The sequence below is a fragment of the Polyodon spathula genome, chromosome 10, assembly GCF_017654505.1.
Source record: "Polyodon spathula isolate WHYD16114869_AA chromosome 10, ASM1765450v1, whole genome shotgun sequence".
NCBI classification, from domain to species: domain Eukaryota; kingdom Metazoa; phylum Chordata; class Actinopteri; order Acipenseriformes; family Polyodontidae; genus Polyodon; species Polyodon spathula.
The window spans coordinates 18,467,568-18,484,817 of NC_054543.1; the positions used below are offsets into that span (position 1 = coordinate 18,467,568).

Genomic DNA, 17,250 nt, shown 5'->3' on the forward strand with positions numbered 1-17,250 from the left:
TTGGCCTCTTGATAGCCTCTCTGATCAGTCGTCTCCTTGTTCGTTCATCCAGTTTGGAGGGACGGCCTGATCTAGGCAGGGTCTTGGTGGTGCCATACGCCTTCCATTTCTTAATAATCGTCTTGACCGTGCTCCAAGGGATATTGAAATATTTTTTTTCTAATCCACTAATCCATGCCTTTCAACAACTTGGTCCCGGAGTTCTTTTGAAAGTGCCTTGGTGATCATGGTTGAGTCTTTGCTTTGAAATGCACTACCTGTAGGGGGAACCTACAGGAATTGCTGAATTCAACCTGAAATCATGTGAATCACTACAATTTAACACAGGTGGAGGCCACTTAACTTGTGTGATTTTTGAAGGCAATTGGTTATACCTGAGCTAATTTAGGATTGCTATTATAAGGGAGGTGGACACTTATCCAACTAAGCTTTTTATTTTTAATTAATTTTCTACAAATTTCTATAATGTTTTTTTTCACTTGAAGTTGTGGGGTAGGATGTGTAGATAAATGAAAAAAAAAAACTGTTCTAATGCATTTTAATTCTAGGCTTTAAGGCAACAAAAGGTGAACATTTTGAAAGGGGGTGTAGACGTAGAATCAACCAATAGAAGATCCTGGATTTTCTTGGCGACAGTCCAATCATAAGTGAGCGGAATTGGGATATCTAGTTGAAGGTCTTTAGAAGTTTTAACCATTGGGATAGTTAAATATCTGCCCCTTGTTATACAGTTGTCCAATTGTGAGTGAGCAGAGAAAGGACATAATTGGGAGCTTAACCAATGGGAAAGGCAAAACTCTGCCCTTGTTTTACGACTGTCCAATCATTAGTGAGCATTCCTGTTACTGTTTTCTAGGAAGTACACAATATTTTGATTAAAACGCTGTTTTGTTTTTTACTCCGACATTGTAATAAGCCCTACACTATCGTTGGATGCAGCAGGTGTTTAGACAGAGGATCAAACGTTTCTCTCTGTCACTTCACAAACACATTATCACTTGATTTATATTGGCCAATTGCAGTAACTACTAGCTTGATCAAAAACTAAATTGAAATACATGAAAATATTAGTTTTAGTGTATAAGGAATGGGGAGAAAACGTAAGTCAATTTCTAAATAGTCAAAAGAAAACTAATATTTTGAAGTATACAAAAGGCAAAAATAGAAGTTGGTCAGATGAGATAGAGGATGCATAGAGTTGCAAATACTGCTGCATTGAGGTACGTGTTCTCGCTGACAATAAAAGAACATACTACAAAATAAGCAACGCATTCAACCTAAAACAAAGTGAATTGAGAGATGAGCAAGCCTTTTATGTGACACTTACTTGCACTTTAAAAAGAGTGCAGAATGACTGTGTTAATGAGTTTGTAGAGCGCTGTGCTTTGCTGGACAGTCACTGTTTATTGCAGAGAGGTATGTGTTGGTGACTTCGTGTGACAGTACTTTCCATCGACTAAAATACTGCCTAACGCTGATAATCTTAATTGTAAATATTTGACAGAAAATGGTGCTGCTTTAGTTGATAAACTTATGGAAGGCATTGATGGAAAAGTCCAGGGCAATTTTTACTTTTCTTATGATTTCAAGGCGAATAAACCTGGCTTGTTTTGTGCTGATGACAAGTTCATACCTTCTGTAGATACTGTTTCCGTCAGCACAGCGATTGCCCAAACGTTCGCAAAGTACCAACTTACTTGGGAAAATGTGGCTTAGATTGCACATGTTCTGCTTCATCGTACATGCCAGGCACATTAAACTTAATCCGAAACCAGAACTGCTACGCATCATATTCCTCATGTAAAGTGTGTATACTGAGATTTGTTTACCCCAATTTTTACCGATTTGTTTCAGTTAAAAACTATTTTTTTTACTGATTTGTATCCCTATTTTAATACCTGAACTGATGAAGGCACCACTTTTTCAAATAGAGGTATTTATCTTTGATTTCTGACTACAACAGCATGTTAAGCAGTCATTTGTCAATAGCCACAGTATTCTCGAGCACCTGTAACAGGATTCCGAACAGCTTAATCTCTTCGGTGCCTCCGGTTCTGCTAGATTCAGAAGTACAAGAAGGAAGCCAACTACGTAGCTATGTAAACATCCGATATTCTGTGAAAATGTGTCCCATTTTCTAAAATAAAAATAATACAAATGCTTTTGCAAAGACCAAATTACCATTGGTTTTATTTATTTTTTATAGATTCTATTGATTAATTTTTTTAGTATTACTATGCAGGACAGCCTCTAATATTGTTACCTTTATTAAAAATGTGCATGGATAATTTATTTTTTTAAATCAACTAATTCCTATAAATTAATCTATCAAAAATTGTAATCGATTGACAACCCTAATAACAGTTGTAGTAAAGTTTACATACCCCAGTGGAAATTTATATTTTGTAGAAATTTCTCAAAACAAAGAATTTTAGGAAAGATCTTTCTTGGCAAAAGTTTGGCATTTGTGGATGAGGAAAAATGTTAAAAGAAATAAGTCTACAATTTTTTTTTTTTTTTTTTTTTTTTTTGCAAGACTCAAAATGCAAATTTAAAAGTATTCATACCCTGACAAGGAAAATAAAATTAATAGCTAGTTGAGGCACCTTTAGCAACAGTACCCTCTTTTCTTTTTTGACCATTCTTCAACCCACAATTGTTCCCGTTCATTCAAATTGTGAGGATTCTCTTGTGCACAGCACAACTCATACCAAAGATTCTCAATCGGATTTAGATCGTGGCTTTGACTAGGCCATTCCAGAACCTTGATTTTATTTTTCGTTAACCATTCTGAAGTAGATTTTGATGTGTGCTTGGATCGTTGTTGTGTTGGAACGACCATTTGCGCTTTAAACCAAGTTTTGTAGCGAAGACTTTCTCCAAAGGTAACGACTATCGGAGTCACCGAATGGCTGTTTTTTTTCACTCAACAAAACCTTTGACCAGAACTTCTATCCATCATTCAAATGCCGTTTTGAAAACTTTGATTGTCCTCGTGATGTTTTTGTAAGAGTGGCTTTTTCCTTGGCTTGTGACCATTGAGACCTTCACCCTGCAGTACTCAACCTAGGGTTGAAATGGAAACCCCAGTCCCACTTGTAGCCAATTCACTTTGAATATCTTTGGCAGTCAATCTTGTATTGTTATTATCCTTCCTCACAATTTTTCTACATGTTCTTGGGGTATTGTGACAGTTCCATGAGTCTTGTACTTCTTGATAATAGAAACAATGTTGAAATTGGGGTAGTCAAATGTTTGTAAATCTTCTTGTATCCTTCTCTAGCTTTATGATAATAAATAATTTTCTGCTTAAGGTCTTCAGATAGCTCTTTACTTTTTCCCGTATTGGCTTATTAGTAATGACAGCAATCATCCTCAGCCTAACTCTTTTATACTCTCTAAGAATGTTCACCTACAATCCAGCATTTTCTAGACTAGAATTAGGTGCTGCATTATCATATTGAAAAATATTTCACGGGTTGCTCTGCAAGAAGCCATCAGAGTTCTAACAGTAAAGGATCTTGCGTACATTGCTGCTGATTGCTGGAGTCGCATAAGAGCAGAATCAATCAAAGTGCTAGATGAAAGTTTTGGGAGGGGCCTTTGAGCAAAATGTGACACCAAGTGCAGAAGTTTAAAAAAAAAAAAAAAAAAAAAAAAAATTACCTTTTTGTTTTGAAGCAATGCACTATCCACAACCTTTTACGTTTTTTGATTGCTGTTTCAGTCTAAATGCCGCTGGATCATAGTATGACGTATGTGATCCAATTAAACATTGCAGGTTGTAAAAAATAGTTTGCCACCAGTAGAATGCAAAATTTATTGTATACGATCCACTGCAGTAATTACTGTAGTTTATTTTTAATTCATTTTGGGGACACGCAAAATGTTCACTTGCTTAACAATATCAGTTGAGATCTCCTAGGATACTAAACCCACCCCGGATGCTCATATCTACCAATCAGTGAGGAGAGTGCAGAGAGGTGTGTGTGTAGTGTTATTGCTTGTACACTATGGCATCTATCAAGTACATGCAATATAAAAAGCCATACAGAAGGAAAACTGTGGGTGATGTTAAATCCTATTCCATTTCTGAAACTAAAATGTGGAATAAGTTATACTGACACAGTTCTTCAATCGTAGTATATCTGAATCCCATTTGTTTTTGGCAAATAGGGACTTAAGTATTCCTGGTAAATATTTATAAATGAAGTGGTGAAGAATTTCCTTGTAGAGATGTACGCAGTATAACTCAACACATTCAATTGTGTTTCTTGTTAGTTCTTGGTCGGCATGAAAGGAAAGGATGAGGCCATGGCTATTGGTGGACACTGGTCCCCATCTCTTGATGGAGCCAACCCAGAGAAAGACCCTTCTGTGCTGATCAAGACTGCTATCCGTTCTTGTAAGGCTCTCACAGGCATTGATCTGAGTTTATGCACACAGTGGTAAGTACTTCCCATGAGTGGTAGATTATTTTTTATTTTATTAATGCATGTTTTTTGTTGTATTTTGTTTTATTTGGAGAGAAGGTAAAATCCACAAGAATAAATGTGAAATGTTGTATGAAAGAGATTGCATGTTTTATATTTTTATCCTGATTTTGTCTAAAATTGGTTTGCCTGTTACACTAAGCAATAGGACTTGACACTAATTTGAATATGGTGAATGCATCAATTGTGTTGCTTGAACTGTGCTGAAGAAGAAATCGTCCATGGCATCATCATTGTTTCTCTCTTGTTTTGTTTGTGTAACATTCATTTACTAGGTCTTTGATTCACACTGTCCTTTTTGAGGAGTCTTTGATTGTGGGTGTTTAAATCTGTTATCTTACTGATGGGACTTTAACACAAGGTTTTTGTTGTTAGCTTGGTTGTTTTATCTTGACGGTGAACTTGTTAGTGTTTGCGGTCTGGAAGCAAATCTTTATGGATTTTTATTTTTGGAGAGTAGAAGTTGTCAGATGTTTAGAAGAAAAGGTTTAGTTAACTGTAAATATATAGTAGGCTCTGTAAGATGTCTGATAGAATTTTTCTTTCCAATACGCTTCTTCCCTTGCGACAGGTACCGTTTTGCAGAGATTCGATATCACCGCCCCGAGGAGACCCACAAGGGGCGTACAGTTCCAGCTCATGTGGAGACAGTGGTTTTATTTCTCCCGGATGTTTGGCATTGTCTTCCCACCCGCTCAGAGTGGGAGACCCTCTCCCGTGGATACAAGCAGCAGCTGTCCGAGACGCTCCAGGCTGAACGAAAGGAGGCTGATGGAGAACAGGCACTGAACGCTAATCCCTTTTTCTTATTTCCGCTTCTCGCAGGCACAGGAAAAACAGGCACAAAATGCACACCCACACACCTACACAGCAAAACTATATACATTGGGAGGAACATAGTTAACGTACTAAACTACAGCAACTGGTTAAACAGCTTCCAGCCTTCTGGTGCCACAGCTTTTAATCATGGGGTTTTTCTTCTTTTTTTTTTTAAAAAGTAAACATAAAAGACTTCTATTCCTCTTTTCAGTTTTGTAAATTTTATCAGGGAGGGGGGTGTGTGTTTTGAATACTGTTGGCTGTTTTTAAGAGAAAATCCGAGCCCAAAACTGCTGGAATCTGGGAACCAGTTGTTGAGTTGGGGAAAATCCTGTTTAGCCATTTACTATACAAACACCTGCCATGTTCTAAATTCTGTCTCTTGTCTGTCCCTTTCACCCTAGTTATGGTACTCCTGAATACTGTATAGATCATTTTGAAGGATTTGATTTCCAGGCCAGTTGGTTGAGCAACAGTGTTTTATTTATTTATTTTAATTTTTAATTTTTTTTTGTTTTAAATGAAAGGTGCGAAATAGAGGCAAATAAAGCTTTTGGTGCAGTGCATCTAAGAAAGGGGGAACACACACTTTTTGGCTGATGGATGCCAGCAGTGCGTGTACCTGTCATGCATTTCCTGGAGTTGTTGTCATTGATCACTCTCTTGTGTTCCACAGATATGGCTTTGATTGATTGGCTGATGAGTGGCATTTGATCAGTTTTTTATTTTTATTTATTTAAATGGATTAGAATTTCTATTTTTACTTAGCAGTGGATTGTCCCTAATCAATCTGAGAGACAGTTGAAACCTTGCTAGTTGCAAGGATCCACTTTGTTTCTGATTGAATACATGATGTGACATGTCTGACATCTCTTGGTGTATGACTGAATGATATTTATTACTTTTATTTAGGAGGAGGAAGAAAAAGATGAAGGGGAATTGAAAGAGCTCTCCACTCCTACACACTGGTCAAAACTTGATCCGAAGTCCATGAAGGTACATTTTCATCTTTCCCTAAACACTGAATTTTGAAATAAACTTAATTTTATTTGACAATAGTTACAAGTAGAAATAATAATATGTAGTGGAGAATTACTACTGTGATACAGATTATACAGATGTACAAGACCAAAGTTTACAGAATAACTAGGCAATTGACATTCTATTTTTTTACTCATTTTAATGTTGGTGATGAAGTGCATGCTGCCCTAAGTGTGCCTTGTTTAATTTGGCATTTGTTGTCTTCTATTTTGGCAGACCCTTTTTGTAAATGTTATATCTTTTTTTCTAGCATGGGTGTTTTATTTGCATCAGATCATAGTAGTCGCTTGTTGCGTGCTTAATTGTATGTAGGCGACTATACGTCCTTTGACGATAGAATAAATGATGCAAGTATAACAGGTAGTACCATCACAAAGGTGAAAAATGGACTGCTTTATTAGGTAAATGATCTTCGTAAGGAACTGGAAAGTCGGAGCCTTAGTTCCAAGGGCTTAAAGTCACAGCTGATAGCCAGGCTGACAAAGCAGCTGAAAGTAGAGGAACAAACGGATGAAATTAAAGAGCCTGAGAAACCAGTGAAGGTGGAGGAGGAAGAGGAAGAGCAGCTGAAGGTTGAAGAAGACAGAGAGGTAGGTTGTGTTTTTAGAAGAAATAAATTGGTCACTGCATGGATTTTCTATAATACAAGTAATGGCTTATTAAACCAGTCACTTAATGAGTTTGCATTTCTTATTAACCCAGATGTGTGTGTTGGGTGGGCCTTGGAGTGCACTACTGCAGAAAAACGTGTATATAATGTATACCAATATGTGGAAAAATATAAAGTCTAAAATTAAACTAAAAGTTGAGTGCTTTTTGGGGATTTTGCAGCAGCATTCAGTTAGATTAGATAAATATATAATTTTAGTTTTTCCTCTTTTCAGGAAGAGGAGAGGAAACGTCAGGAGGAAGCAGAGCGTCAGCGCAGAGAGAGACGCTATATTCTTCCTGATGAACCCACCATCATTGTACACCCCAACTGGACAGCCAAGAACGGCAAGTTCGACTGCAGCGTCATGTCACTAAGCGTCTTGCTGGACTACAGACTTGAAGACAACAAAGAACACTCTTTTGAGGTAAGTTTTAGCCATAACCGTTCATTCATATTTTACTTATCTTACAAAATGGTAATGAATGCGAACTACTTTTGTTCCATATTTACATACCGGGAAAGGATTTTGAAGTTGTTGCAGTTAAATTGGTGCTCAATACCAAAGGTTTTCAAAAAGGGGATCACCGTTGAGGTTACCCGTGCTGAGAAGTAAATGTTTCTTATGCTGTTGTGCAGTGTCACTCGGTGAAACTTGCTTAAGCAGGTACATTTCAGGTTATATTGATAGGCTATATCAGCAGTTTCCAAACTGTGGTATGTGTTTAGGGGATACGCGGGACAAAGTTTGTAGCAGCGAACATTTTAGGGTTTTTTTTTTTTTTTTTGCATTTTCATAATACTAGTCATACTCAGACAAAGCTTTAAAACTCATTGGAAATTCTTTTTAGTTTCTGGCGTGAAATGGCGTGTGACGCTAGCTAGTTTTAGAAACGGAGAGGTTGTGCTTTGCAAGATAATCGCGCAGCTGTGGGACACTTGGGTTCACCAGTCTGGTGCGTACGTTTATTGCAAATTTCCAAGAGAGTTACCAATGAGAACAAAAATACACAGACAATGACATACAGAGCTCTCGCCACGAATCACCATACAGCACAAATTGTATGTATGTAATTTTGGTGATTTTTATTTGTTTTTCGGGTTTTGTGTAAATCTGTATTCAGGTCTTTCGTATTTTATTTACCGAATTAAGTTATTGTTTTCGGTTACTTTCCAATAAGCTTGGGCATTTTCTTCTGTCGATGTATAGTAACTCAACAACACTTGCACATTTAAGTTACTTGCACCTTCTTTCCTTTGCTGTCTTACACGATGCCATCCTTATGGTCACGGGCACATTCTTCTGGGGTTTTTGTGTGTCTAGGCATTTTTTTACATTTCACATTTCTTTTTTAAATCCTCTGTATCTTAACTGTGATACAGCTTTAAATCCTGTGAACAAGCCTCCATTCAGGTTTAAACTATTCAGAACAAATTCTTGATAGATACAAGACACAAGTGCACTGGGAAAGGTAGTTTTTTTTATTTGTTTTTTTGTTTCGTTTTTTTAAATGGCAAAGTAGTGATGAAGTCACTGTAATTTGAGTAACCATTTACAGTGTTTTTCCGGTGTTTATTGGCTATACACTGATTTCATTTTATTTATTTTGGTTTTTTTTTGGTATCGAGGAAGGGGGATAATTAGTTAAAACCGAAAATCAAAAGCCCTAAGTATATTGTTAGTCGTTTTAAATTATATGTATTATATTGTGTATGTGTTTAAGTGTGTATTATGAAAGCATACATATTTAATAACATTAAAATATAAACCTGTAATGTAAGGGAATACAGACAGTGGATAGGTCTGGAAGGAGGTAAGTGACAATTAAAAGTTTGGGAACTGCTGTCTGCTGTATATAATAATGCATTGTTCTTTTTCAGGTCTCCTTGTTTGCAGAGTTGTTCAATGAAATGCTTCAGAGAGACTTTGGCTACAGGATATACAAAGCACTTGCTGCTATTCCTGTGAAGGATGAAAAAAAGGAGAAGAAAGAAAAGGCTAAAAAGGAAGTGGAGAAAAAAGAGGCTGAAAAAAAGGAAGCCGAGAAGAAAGAATGTGATAAAAAGGAAGCTGTTAAGAAGGAGGAAGCCATAAGGGAGGTCAAGGAAGAAAAAGAGGAAGACAATGAAGAGCCAGCTGCAAAGAAAATAAAGATAACAGATGAGAGGGAAGAGAAAAAGGTAGTGTGTGTATACAGGGCAATTCATAATTCATGCAACATTGTTTAATTCTACTTAAATTTAACATTATTGAACAACTGGTGGCCAAATGGTGTGTTATTGTCTCTGTCACAGACATTTTCTCCACGTCACCTTCCAGATTTTTCAATGCTCCGACAATGTTGTGCAAATTTTGAATCACTCTATCTTTATGTATTTGCTAGAATGTGCTAGTGCACAATTTCCCCTTCATTACCTTAGTATTTGTAATATTGGTGTACATAAAGCCCTACTTATGATAACGAAAAAATAAACTGCAACTACAGTGTTGATAGAAGTCTTTTTTTTCACAATCTTAATGTCTGTTAAAAACAACCTGAAAAAATAGCCCTTCATTATGTAAAATAAATATTTAGCTGTACGGTGTTTCTGAGGCATATTGTACCTGTTAAATGCTTTTAACTGCATTTTCTTCCTTATTCTGTCGTATTTCAGGTCAAATTTGATTTATGCAGACTCTGCAGGAGCGGTCAAGGACACTGATTTTCTTAGTGATACAAGCCATTTATTTAAAACATTAATTCTAGTTTCACAGTAGCCACAAGGAAGATTTTGCAAATGGAGAAAAGTCTCACTTGCAAAATAGCCTAGTGTGTACAAAAAGTTTAAAAACTAAAATGCTTTTAGGTTTCAGCATTGACTCGCAGAGTAACAAGGTCTTTCACCAAATCTTCTTTCCAGGAGAGGGAAAAAGAGGAGAAAAAAGAGGAATCTAAAGATGACGAGGAAAATGAAGAGGGGAGTAGTAATACTAATCCGGATGAGTACGACCCCATGGAAGCTGAGGAGGCAGAAGATGATGACGAAGAAGGTATGGCGTATGTGTGTGGTTGTGGGGAGTTGAACAGTCGTTTCAATTGAAAAGTCAAATTCACTTTTCATCTGTCGAACCTAAGCAACAAAAGTTGCAAGGATACGTGTGCTGGATGCAAGGCACAGCTGAATCTACTTCCTAACTAACATCAGCATCTTATCACAAACAGGATTTCACCCATGCCTCACCCTGAACTGCATGTGTTTTTAGTAGGTGAGCCATGGGGGACCCCTCACTGATTTGAGTTTTGATCAGTACACATTAGGTAGCCCAAGTATCAGAATATGCGAATATGTCCATCTGTCTATGTATGTATGTCACCCTTACAATTACAAATTAATTACATACATCATCAAGATGGTGTGAAGTGTCACTACAAATATGTTGGACAATCTGAAATCTGCTTTTCCCCCTTCCCCCTTCATTCTTCATTCAGACAAAAATGACTTATTTTAAAACTTTTCATACTGAATTTACTTCTACACTGTCTTTCATGCTTACATCTCAACCACTATGAAAAAGTCATGTGCATAGCAGGGAGCAGGGGGAGGGGGTGTGTAATACTTTTGTTGGTGCAGGTTTATCTGTTCCTGTGACAGTTGTTTTGTTGGAACATTCAGCAATAGAAGCCTACTTGCTATGAACAAATAAAAAACAAAACAGTTCCTCATCTTTATTTTGGGCTTGAATTATTTGTTTACGTTATATATTTAGAAAAGGAAGAAGAAACAAGTGACAAGGACAAAAAGGATGAGAAAATAGAAGAAAAGAAGTCAAGAGAGAGGTCTTCAAAAGATAAGGTATGAATTGTACATTTAAAGTAATTTAAACACTTCAGGATGTATCACAGGATGCTTGTTAACCCAAAGGGGTGTGATTATCTCATGTAATCAAACCTCCTGGATTTGTCTAATTTTCAATCTGTTTGTGTATAAGAGCATTTAGAGTATGTTGCAGGACATTTTGTTATAGTGCTCCCTTTTTTCCCCTGGACTGCAAGCGATTCTGGGTCTTTGCTACTACATCTTAAGTCAGGTTTTTCTGTTCATTAGGTTGCAGCTGAAATTGCTTTTGTATATTTAAATTTTACAACACCTTGATCTGATTTCTACAAAGGGGATATATTTAGTTTTGATTTAACCAAAAATCAGTAAGCTTAATTAATTGCATGTATTAAATACAAACACATTTTATCTTATTTTTGTTTGTTTCTTCAGGAGAAGGAAAAGAAGCAGATGACTACTTACAATAAAGATCTTCTGATGGCATTTGTTTATTTTGATCAAAGTCACTGTGGATATCTCCTTGAAAAAGACCTGGAAGAAATAATGCATACTATTGGGCTACATCTGTCTCGTGCGCAGGTAGAACTTGGATTAGGAATGTGTTATGCCTGCTTTATACCCTGTTTTAAATAAACATTATCTATTTGAATGCTTAAAGAGATAATAGCAGTAAATGGGATAAGCTGCAACTAGAAGACACAAATGCTGTCTGAGTTAGTTCAGAATAGAAGATTGTCAGCAGTTAAATAGGAATGGTTTACAGCCTAAAAAAAGGTCAAACATAACTTTTTAGTTTTGTTTACATAATTTTTCAAGATGCTTAAATACAGGTTGGGTTTTTCACCAAGATATTTTAAAGTGCCGGGAGCTGGGATTTAAAACTTTTTATGTTCATCAGGTTAAGAAATTGCTAAATAAAACAGCTGTGCGGGAATCCTGCTTTTACCGGAAGCTAACTGATCGTGCTAAAGATGAAGCAATCCCAGAAATACCTGAAACACCACAGGAGTTGCTTCTTGGTAAGCACTACTATGATTTGGTTTGATTGATAAAGCATGTAGGTGCAAACTGCTTCATTGTGTCAGAGTAAAGTATAGTATACAAAAACCTTACATATTTTTCCTAGGTTGTGTGGCCTTTACCGGTTTGTTCGTTGTTCTGTTGATTGTTATCAAAATTATACTTACTAATATATTCACAGCTTTGTTTTAAAAGGTTGGAGATTTCCTTATTTCCATTGATCCCGTACTTTAAAAAAAAAAAAAAAAAAAAAAAAAAAAAAAAACAAACAAAAAAAAAACACCTGGCTTATTGATTGTTTTAATTCCTCTCATCTCTTTTTTGATTAGTGCGTTTCAAAATGTCTTAGCGGTAGCTCAACATTTGTGAGGCAAGAGTAAAAAAAAACTTAATGACCTTAGAGCATTTTTGAATCCTAGTACCCTATACTATAGTCTTTATTACAGCTGGTTGGTATAGCAAACTGACATATTCTGCAACTTGTGCATCTTTATTCATAGTCTAGTCTACAAACACATTGGTGTTCTGCACATTTAATGTTATAGTCCTTTTATTTTAAGCTCTTTTGGTTATGGTTTATCTGTATGGATTACAAACACCCCTAGTCAGGAATAACATGAACTTGGTCTGCAGAAAAATATTTAATTCTTTGTTCGTCGTTTACTGAATACAAAATGTGTGTGTCGTTTTTATTGTGCTGCTGAAACCCTGCATTGATCAGTAACTTGTTTCAGGAAACAAAGCCCTACTGCCCTGCCATCATGTAAAACAGGAACAAAACGAGCCGCAAGAAGCAGGCAGTCTCATAGTTTACAATGGTGCTATGGTGGATGTGGGGAGCCTGATTCAGAAACTGGAGAAGAGTGAGAAGGACAGGGAAGGGATTGAGCAGAAGCTTCAGTCTCAGGAGGCAAAGATAGGTATGCAAGCAGGGGGATAAAAATTTTAAACTTTAAAATCAGTTGAGACATTTGTGTGTCACCTAACACATGTTTTTACATTTTAATTTGTTATGAGTACATGTTTTGTTAATTGCAGAGGAAGATGCAAATAGCATATTGCAACTAGAGACTGCCAATAAGAGCTTCTCTACAGAGCTTGAAGATGTCAAGAATTGCCTTGGCCAAACAGAAGAGAATTTGAAAGATTCAGAAGATAAGAAATCCTGTTTTGAAGAGCATCTATGTAAAACTGCCACAAGTTTGAGTATAGTTCTGAATGAACTGGAAAGTGTTTTAAGAAAGGTTAGTAACTTTTGAGACTCATGCAGCAGCACTTTTTTTTTTTTCCTTGTATGCCTCATAGTTACATTATCTAAAGAAAAATTTGGAAACTATCTGCAAGAGCATGCTGTATTTATTCACTCATATGTCATGCTTGGTTATATAGTCAGAAGTGTAGAGTACAAATCAAGAGGTTATGGTGAGGCTGTATAACACAGTGGTGAGACCACAGGAATATTGCATTAAATTTGGGTCACCACATTACCACATGGGTGAAGAGTGGCTAATGATCATTTTGACTGAAACTCCCCCCCCCCCAATCCCCCAACCCCCCCCCCCCCCCCCCCCCCCCCCCCCCGTTTGGGGTTGTACATGCTCTCAGATACATTCTCGGCCAATGTGGACCACTTTTAGAATCAAATTTGAACTTGACTTTGTAAAAACAAATATTCAGAAATTACTTTACCTTAAACTTGTCATTTTACCAGATGTATCAACCTGATAACTCTCATATGAGGCTAGTTAACAAACAGTTGTTGAATTGTTACTGATCAAACCTTTTACATGTATGCCCAACTCACATATAAATTTTATAAAACATCAGCCACAAATCATGTACAATCTCTGCTTAACTAAATCAGATGTCATAAATGCAGGGTTCATACAGTTTTTCATGTTGATGGGAGGGGGGGGGGGACTGAAGAACTAACTGCTGAGTGTAGAGAAGCAAATATTATTATTTATTTTTTTACAATTAAGAAGCTCTAAGAAACCAATTAAACCTTGCTGTTGTAAAGTTGCAGTAATTGCAAACCTACGAAATTAGGCAAATGTTTCAGCATAAAATGTACAATATATACCTACTTGAGCATTATTAAATACAAATACATGCAAGTCTCTACACAGTGCTACATCTACAAATCCCACGTGTAGTTTATTAAAGGAATGTGTTAAATAAACAAAGAAGCAAGTACTGTTTAGAAAGTAGTTATTCCCCAAGTAAGGCAAGTTCAGAATATTTGCCATGTCAAAATCACGGTTTTACTGTATAAAAAAAGACTTCACTCTGAAGCAAATGCAAAGACTTTAACAGTGTAAACTTAGTTGCAGGAAGGACTAGACAAGAGTTGTTTCTTGTTTCATACCATTAAAATGGTCTTGTTGCTCTAAGAAATTGTCTTTGCCTTTGTACTTGCTTCTAAATATGGTCCATTGAGTTAGAGGGCAAAACAATAATGTAACTGCTGCTAGTGCAACAAGTCATTTCTTGCTAGTTTTAAAATATTTGTATTTTTTACTTTAATATTCAGGCAAGTTTTACATTTGCTTCGGATTGGGTACATTATTTATAGGTAGGGTCACGGAAAATTCACAGTACTTTTTCCAACAAATTCACGAATGACAATAAAAAACGATGCATTTCATGGATCGTCACGGAAGTGCCATTTTATTAAAAAAAAAAAAAAAGTTACTTAAAATTAATAACGCATCAAAGTAAGTCACCAAGGTTGAAACATTTTAACATTTAATTGTAGCTACATTTACATTGTAATGTTTAAAACAATATTTTAAAATGTAACAAACAAGGGTCATTTAAATGTGTTGGCTGAAAAAAAAGTAACAAGCAGACAAAACTGATTAAAACAAGACAAAGTTGAATGTCAAATTTGTCAACATTGTCGAGTTTTGTAAACATTTAAAACTATGTTCAGACAGTAATTAAACGGACTGTGTTGTACAGCGCTATGCTCACTTCGATATCTTTTTAATGACAGCCTGGCCTACTGTTGTGTGGTTAACAGCGTCAAGATGCAGTGTATCTACTAGGTAAGCTGTAAGTTCTGCTGAATTAGCAGTAACACAGTAGTAACACACCGTGGGATAAAAATAACATACAAAACACAGGTGTCTTGATCAGTGGCCTCATCGCACACAACGCAAACGGACTCAATCTTTCAATACCCCATTTAAAATTTCTTCATGTGCTGCATACACTTTAGGGAGATCCTCTCGTCTGCGTGTGTCACTGTTTGTATTTAAACGTCATAAACGTCAACATTACATGTTGAGCAAAACAAAATCCCACCATCTGCTTGCACTGTCCCCTTTTCGGAGCTCTGAGCATGATATTCTGCTGAAATGATTATTTATTATCAGCAGTCTGCATTTTTTATTGTTAATTATACGCTATAAGCCAATACATCTGCACAATATAAACAACAGTTTTAAAACTCCCGCTTTGGAATGGCATCTTCTGTTGCAGTCACACTGCTGCTAACGTTAGCTGTTATAAATGGTGCAGACCGGACTTTGGTGGGTCAAACCGATGTTTGTGTAGGGGCCGTTTTATTATGGGTTTTTATTTATTTTTAATGTTGGACTTATGAATTTTAAAGCATTTTATAGGCAAAACCATAAAAACGTAGAATTATAGTGTGTTTACATGGAGCAAAAAAAAGTAGTGGCAAAATTTTAGATAGTTGCCTCCCCTGTGCTCTGTGGGTTAGGTGCCTATCGTCTCAGTCAAGCTACAGTTCAACAGGAGAAAAGTATACGAAAAGGTCACAAGTGATCAAGTACATGCAAAAGCACCCCCCTACACCCCAATCCCCCCCCTCCACCAACAAATATTTTTTGCCATTTACAGACAGTACTTTTCACCCATGTTTACCATGAAAAGGTGTTGCCGAAGTTAACCCTAACAAATACTTGAAGCGCAGTTGCAAATTAAGTGGTGATATACAAGACAGGGTAGGACATACTTCCTTACAGGGATGAGGGTATGTTTGTGGGTCATGATACTGATGAAAGGATCGTTCACCCACCAGAACCGGATGTGCATAAAATGTGATTTTGTTTTGTTTTCCCAGGATAAACCTCAATCTGAAGAGAATGACAATAAATCAAAAGAGAATGGATCCGACGAATGATGATGCTGCCTTTTTATTGGAAAGATTGTGCTAGATAGTGCTGTAAATAAGAAAACTAAAGATCGGAAAGTGAATCGACATGTTTTATTTTTAGTGCTTTCTGTTGTCGCTGTGTACAGAATTTTAGGGACGATTGTTAACACAGAAAACTGCTTGAAATTCCTGCCAATTGAATTGCTAATACCATTTAAGAATTTTTCGTTGCAGAAGATTTTAGTTTCAGCTGTAATATTTTTAATGTTATTAAAACTCAAATCTAAGTTTTTATTACTGAGGTGTAATTCAATAGTTTTGTCTAATTTGAACCTGTTTTAATTGTGTGCCAACAATATCATTGAATTTCTGAAACCTAAATCTCCAGTTTTCACCAAACAATAAAAATCAGTTCAGTGATGGATCTCATTCAAAACTGTTTTGTGGCATCGAAATTGATTTATTACAATTTCCTGTGTGAAGTGGGGAAGGCAATGTATACTCTTACACATGTTTGCATTGCATAACCAAATCTGTTTTTAATGTGTTGGTTTCATATCAAATGTAAATACCTTTAATGAACTATAATTCAATGTGTTACCTCGTTTTCATTGAGGCATTTAAAATTCAGAATTCACTTTAAAAGTTGTTCTATATTCCATTTACTGGGTGGGGGTAGTAGCTTTTAGTAGCTGAGTGATCCCAGAACTTTAGTATTGCAATGAACCATCCCATACACTCGCTATTCACTGTGTCCTTTTAGACTTCATTGAAACTTGGTCTCACCTATCCCTTGTTTTTTTCTAGGCTGATTTTAGGTTCAGTTCCCCTGACCTCATAGGAAATACTGGACCTTTCAGTGGATTTGATTTTGTTTCTCGCTGTACCTGGCTGAAGTTTATATTTCAAATCACATCAAGTTGCATCGTTTGCACAGTTGGTTATTTGTTTCAGAATCTTGCAGGTATCCCTCATAAATGGGGGTCTACCTAACTAGCGATTTCGCAGAAATCGTGAAATTGAGGGGTCACCACGAAATTCACCTCTTTAGGGGCCAATGCATACCGAACAAGTACGGTGAAGAAAAAAAAAAGAAACCTTGTTTAAGTGAACTACTGCACAATGCAAGCGACGCAAACTACATATCTTCCTTCTGTAGAAGCCCTTTTATATTCCTTCGCCGTCCTGTGTGCATTGCACTTAAGCAAAAAACAAACAAACGTCCACAAATAACATTTACAAAAATAATTCTCCAAAGCGGATAACGTTATTGTTATTTACTA

At 36.4% G+C, this 17,250-nt stretch overlaps 1 protein-coding gene and 1 non-coding gene across 7 annotated transcripts in view; both read left to right on the top strand.

Annotated features, from left to right (window-relative positions):
• Positions 1–16,406, top strand: part of LOC121321889 (cell division cycle and apoptosis regulator protein 1-like) — a 34,810-nt gene extending 18,404 nt beyond the window's left edge. For all 6 annotated transcript variants that reach the window (XM_041261224.1, XM_041261228.1, XM_041261226.1 and 3 more), the window contains exons 13-25: positions 4,282–4,448; positions 5,065–5,275; positions 6,225–6,308; positions 6,755–6,943; positions 7,238–7,429; positions 8,884–9,183; positions 9,904–10,033; positions 10,751–10,836; positions 11,254–11,400; positions 11,720–11,840; positions 12,576–12,761; positions 12,880–13,085; positions 15,935–16,406. In XM_041261224.1, coding sequence (XP_041117158.1) covers positions 4,282–4,448; positions 5,065–5,275; positions 6,225–6,308; positions 6,755–6,943; positions 7,238–7,429; positions 8,884–9,183; positions 9,904–10,033; positions 10,751–10,836; positions 11,254–11,400; positions 11,720–11,840; positions 12,576–12,761; positions 12,880–13,085; positions 15,935–15,994 — 2,079 coding nt within the window. In that variant the 3' untranslated portion in view covers positions 15,995–16,406. The remainder of the gene's footprint in view (positions 1–4,281; positions 4,449–5,064; positions 5,276–6,224; positions 6,309–6,754; positions 6,944–7,237; positions 7,430–8,883; positions 9,184–9,903; positions 10,034–10,750; positions 10,837–11,253; positions 11,401–11,719; positions 11,841–12,575; positions 12,762–12,879; positions 13,086–15,934) is intronic.
• On the top strand, positions 4,065–4,127 carry LOC121322528. The gene has a single exon (XR_005951046.1). It is a non-coding gene; the product is annotated as a small nucleolar RNA SNORD98 (small nucleolar RNA).
• Positions 16,407–17,250: the final 844 nt, after the last annotated feature.